The sequence below is a fragment of the Anoplopoma fimbria genome, chromosome 12, assembly GCF_027596085.1.
Source record: "Anoplopoma fimbria isolate UVic2021 breed Golden Eagle Sablefish chromosome 12, Afim_UVic_2022, whole genome shotgun sequence".
NCBI classification, from domain to species: Eukaryota; Metazoa; Chordata; class Actinopteri; order Perciformes; family Anoplopomatidae; genus Anoplopoma; species Anoplopoma fimbria.
In genome coordinates, this window is record NC_072460.1 from 27,324,237 (window position 1) to 27,330,236 (window position 6,000).

The following is a 6,000-nucleotide window of genomic DNA, read 5'->3' on the forward strand; positions in this document are numbered from 1 at the left end:
TTGTCGTAGTACTACAGTACCTTGTACTACAGTACCTTGTCGTAGTACAGCAGTACCTTGTCGTAGTACTACAGTAGTAGTAGTACAGCAGTACCTTGTCGTAGTACTACAGCAGTACCTTGTCGTAGTAGTACAGCAGTACCTTGTCGTAGTACTACAGCAGTACCTTGTCGTAGTACTACAGCAGTACCTTGTCGTAGTACTACAGTAGTAGTAGTACAGTAGTACAGTACTACAGCAGTACCTTGTCGTAGTACTACAGCAGTACCTTGTCGTAGTACTACAGCAGTACCTTGTCGTAGTAGTATCTCAGGGCTCGGCTCAGCTTGTCGTAGTTCATGTTGTGTTTGTTCTTGCGGAGGCCCCACAGACGGGCCACCTCCTCGGCGTCCAGCAGCTTGAACTCTCCGTCCTCCCCCGTCCAGGAGATCAGGTGACGCTGCCGCTGGTCCTCCAGCAGGTGAAGCAGGAACTGCCACAGCGTGATGGACGGGTCCATGGCTGAGGACGGACAGAGAGAGAGACAGACAGGTTCAGTATCTGCACTATGGAGTGAATATAAGACGTAGTCGTCATGACAACACTCGTTAGTTTGTGGATGTTATGAAGCCTCAAGTTCGGCGTTTTGTCCTTCGTCGCCATCTTGTTTTTAATCAACCAGTAAACAGGAAGTGACCATATATGGACTGAGGAGGAGTGACGTAGAGACGCCGTATACGTCTCTGGTGTGGACCTGTCAATCAGTGTGTAGCCCCGCCCTAAAGCATCCCCTGCTTTATGGTCTGTTTGACTCTAAATGGAGCATCATTTACTAAATGAACATCATGCTGTATTGAAGAAGACTTGAAACTAGAGATTGAGACCATAAACTCATGTTTACAATGTTTACTGAGGGAATAAATCAAGAGAGAAGTAGAGTCATTTTCTCATAGACTTCTATACAACCAGAGGAGTCGCCCCCTGGTGGACAGGAGAGAGAATGCAGCTTTAACACAGGAAGCTCTGACTTTTCTTTTCAGAACAAGAAACACCTGATCAGTATTAATTATTAAACTCATAAATTAAAAAAATATCGAGCTGCATTTCCACCAAGTTCTTCCTGGTCGTTGTAGTCCTGGACCCGTTGCCGTCTTTGTTTCCATGGCGATACAAAGACCTCCAAAGATTACTAGTCCTCTGAATGAAAGAACAACATGAGAGGTTCTGCCTTTTATCTCTGAGGGAGAACCAGTGATGAATAAAAGAACCACAGAGACAGACAGACAGACAGACAGACAGACAGACAGACAGACAGACAGACAGAGAGAGAGACAGAGAGAGAGACAGACAGACAGACAGACAGACAGAGAGAGAGAGACAGTGGATTAAAGGAGGGTGAATGTCCCGTGACGGTGGATTAAACAGATAATTTATGCTAATGAGCCTCATTAGCATCAGGTGACCTGTTATGTAACCGACCTATCAAACACCTTGGAAACCATCGTCATGGTGAGAGACCTTTCATCAACGGTAACCAGGGGAGAGGACGGAGACAATTAGAGAGAGACATGCTCAGTGCTGCTGCCCTGCTCAAAGGCACTTCAGATCGTCTGTCAACCCAGGATTCATTCTTTAATAAAACCATTCATTTCCTCTTTTACTTTCATTATTTAACAGGAAATAGAAATAGTTAGTCAGTAGTTTGTAGACTAGTATGTAGTTTTTAGACGGTTTTTAAATTTCTATTTCTCCTATAAAATAAAACCTGTTTAAAACAAATCGGTTAATAAGAGTCAGATGAGAACCACTGAACGCCTCACACTGACTGACTGATTTTTTTATTCAGCCATCACACACACGTTACAATAAATAACGCTTGTATAGTCTAGTAAACAATAGAATCATAACACTTATATATGACCGTCCTACATTCTGATCAATTAAGCTACACTCAAGAAAATGATATATAAAAAGTTACCTTCAAAAATAGCTGAATAAACAACCCTTTCAAAAACCTAAAATGAGTTCCGTACTCTTATATTTATGTTGGCATTGTTCCATAATTTAACCTCAACAATAGAAATGCGTCTCCTTTTAATCTTTCACATTTCTTTTAGATTAGATATGTAAGGAAGTATCAGTGAGCAATAAATGATATGCAAGGCTTCATAAGTTCAAACATCTCTAGATCTATACACCATTAATATCGTCAATATGTTTTATGATCAATCACAACCCCGACGAACTTTGTCTCAAAATCCCACAATTCTATCATCACAGATTTTTAAATAATAATGATTATTTTGGGGTTATAATTGGTTTCTCTGCGTTAATCAATGTGGAGAACTGATTGATCTGATCGATTGTCTCCGTGTTCTGACGGTGACGACGCCTCCTCTACTTCCTGTCTGAACCCGAGGACAGAACCAGATCAGCTGGACCTGGTCTCAGCAGGTCCATCACAGCACATGGAGACCGGCTTATCTCAGTCCTCCAGCGTCTCCACAACAAAAGGCTCGTCTGTTCATTGTGCGTTTCCACGGAGACGTTTGATTTCCTCTCTGAAGCGTTTCATCCCAGTATGACTCACTTCACACTGGGAGAGGAGCAGAACCACCACAGCTACAAGCAACAGGAAGCATATCAACAATGGTTTCTGGTTCCAAACACGGACTGAATATCTGACATTTCAAAATAAAAGGAATAAGAAAAAGACACAACAGCTGTCTGATATTCTAGATACAGTTTCTCCTCTTTCCTTAAATATCTCTTAAAGCTTCTCTGGATGTCCTCATATTATCCATTTAAAGGGTGTAACATCCCTTTAAATGGGTTAGTGTTATTTAATGAATATAGCTTGTTAGTACTGCCTCCCTTTGTGAGCAGCAAGAGGAAGCAAACCGTGTTGACCTCAGTGAAAATGTTGATTTTTAAAGACTAAACGCTAACAGATGTGGATTCAAGCAGAATGTCTGTTAGATAAAAACACCTTATGAATTTTAGAAGTCGTTACATCCATCTCCCCTTTCAATAAATGATGACTTCTAAACTTTACAACGCTCTGGAGTTACAGGAACTCTTCTGGACTTCAAACATGTAAAAGCAACAACAGCTGTTATTTCAGCCCTGATGGATTTTCTTGAATATTTCTTGGTTTGGTTTTAGTATTTCAGTTTAATATCGTACGTCTGGAGGTGAGCCTCAAGTCTCAAACAATCCTGAACATTAGTAGTTTTTAAATGTTAAACACAGAGAGGAACAGAAACACAGGAGGAAGAACCAAACCACTTTCTCCACCAGAGAAGAAGAGTACGGTTTGATGACCACTTCCTGTTCCACTGTGGTTTCTCTGCTTCCTGTCATCCACCTGTCACTCAATCAATTCTCAACCAGAGAAATTAGACAGTTATACTGCTGTAATACTACTGTCATACTACTGTCATACTACTGTCATACTACTGTAATACTACTGTAATACTACTGTCATACTACTGTCATACTACTGTAATACTACTGTAATACTACTGTCATACTACTGTAATACTACTGTCATACTACTGTAATACTGCTGTAATACTACTGTAATACTACTGTAATACTACTGCTGTAATACTACTGTCATACTACTGTAATACTACTGTCATACTACTGTAATACTACTGTCATACTACTGTAATACTACTGTCATACTACTGTCATACTGTAATACTGTGTATACTACTGTCATACTACTGTCATACTACTGTCAATACTACTGTATACTACTGTCATACTACTGTCATACTGTCATACTCATACTACTGTAATACTACTGTAATACTACTGTCATACTACTGTCATACTACTGTCATACTACTGCTGTAATACTGCTGCTGTAATACTACTGTAATACTACTGTAATACTACTGTAATACTGCTGTAATACTACTGTCATACTACTGTAATACTGCTGTCACTCATACTACTGTAATACTACTGTCATACTACTGTCATACTACTGTCATACTACTGCTGTAATACTGCTGCTGTAATACTACTGTCATACTACTGTAATACTACTGTCATACTACTGCTGTAATACTACTGTAATACTACTGTTGTACTACTGTCATACTACTGTAATACTGCTGTAATACTACTGTCATACTACTGTAATACTACTGTCATACTACTGTCATACTGCTGTCATACTGCTGTAATACTGCTGTAATACTACTGTCATACTACTGTAATACTGCTGTAATACTACTGTCATACTACTGCTGTCATACTACTGCTACTACTGTCAATACATACTGTCATACTGTCACTACTGCTGTCATACTACTGTCATAATACTACTGTCATACTACTGCTGTCATACTACTACTACTGTCATACTACTGTCATACTACTGCATAATACTACTGTCTGTCATACTACTACTGTAATACTACTGTCATACTACTGTAATACTGCTGTAATACTACTGTCATACTACTGTAATACTACTGTCTACTGCTAATACTACTGTGTAATACTACTCATAATACTGTCATACTACTGTCATACTACTGCTGTAATACTACTGTCATACTACTGCTGTAATACTACTGTAATACTACTGTCATACTACTATACTACTGCTGTAATACTACTGCTGTCATACTACTGTCATACTACTGCTGTAATACTACTGTAATACTACTGTCATACTACTGTAATACTACTGTCATACTACTGCTGTAATACTACTGTAATACTACTGTCATACTACTGCTGTAATACTACTGTCATACTACTGTCATACTACTGTCATACTACTGCTGTAATACTACTGTCATACTACTGTAATACTACTGCAATACTACTGTAATAATACTATAGTACTACTGAAATACTACTGTAATAATACTATAATATTACAGTAGTACTACTGAAATACTACTGTAATAATACTATAATATTACAGTAATACTACTGTAGTACTGCTATAATACTACTGTAGTACTACTGTAGTACTGCTATAATACTATGACCCCCCTCAGTCCCTCCTGACTCAGAATCAGAAACGTGTCACATCTCATAAAACAACACTCACATCAGAGTGCGTCAGTGTTGCCGTGACAACGTGTGAATATTAATATCACTGACCCCATAATAACAGTCTGTGATGAGGCTGACATTCTGATCCATTACTAATAACTGTATTGATTACTCTGATTAATATCGACGTTCATCAGACAGTCATCCTATTGAATGAGGTCATCACCTCATCACGGTTATTCTACGTGGTCATACGTTCATGGTTCTGTTAGATTGCTGCTGGACCGCCTCGTTAACACAGGAGAACAAACACGTATCCGACCTCAGAGAAAATGTGTTTGAGGCTAAACGCCAACAAACGTGGACTGAAGATGAATATTTACAGAAAAGATTACATCAATGTTTTTCAAAACACGTTGACTTTTGGACTCAACACCGACGTTTATACAACACAAGCCAGAAAGATGATCCTTCACATCATCACAGTAACAGAACAATACTGTAATACTAGTATTATGTACCCTGGTCTCTATCTGTTAGTGCTGTCAACACATACCTGCTGTAAAAACAATGAATGGACATTAAACAGGTTTAAAAATGTTCCTGTTCCAGATCAATGCATTCAGATGAGCAGCTTGACCTCAGGATCAGAGAGTCTATTAATAAACGATGGTGGCTACAGGTATCTAACCACACAACTGCTCATCACCTCACCATCTCTATGATATCCACCCCACCTGGTTCAGGTGAGGACGGAGGTTTACAACCTGAAGACCTGAAGACCTGAAGACCTGAGACCTGAACACAGAGACCTGAACAGAGAGACCTGAACAGAGACCTGAACAGAGACCTGAACAGAGAGACCTGAACAGAGACCTGAACAGAGAGACCTGAACAGAGAGACCTGAACAGAGACCTGAACCCTGAACAGAGACCTGAACAGAGACCTGAACAGAGAGACCTGAACAGAGACCTGAACAGAGAGACCTGAACAGA

The 6,000-nt window shown here is 39.6% G+C and overlaps 1 protein-coding gene across 1 annotated transcript in view; it reads right to left on the reverse strand.

Annotated features, from left to right (window-relative positions):
• The window catches only part of elk1 (ETS transcription factor ELK1), a 14,355-nt gene that overhangs the window by 6,887 nt on the left and 1,468 nt on the right, over window positions 1–6,000 (reverse strand). The window contains 1 exon segment of the mRNA XM_054609934.1: window positions 293–501. Coding sequence (XP_054465909.1) covers window positions 293–501 — 209 coding nt within the window.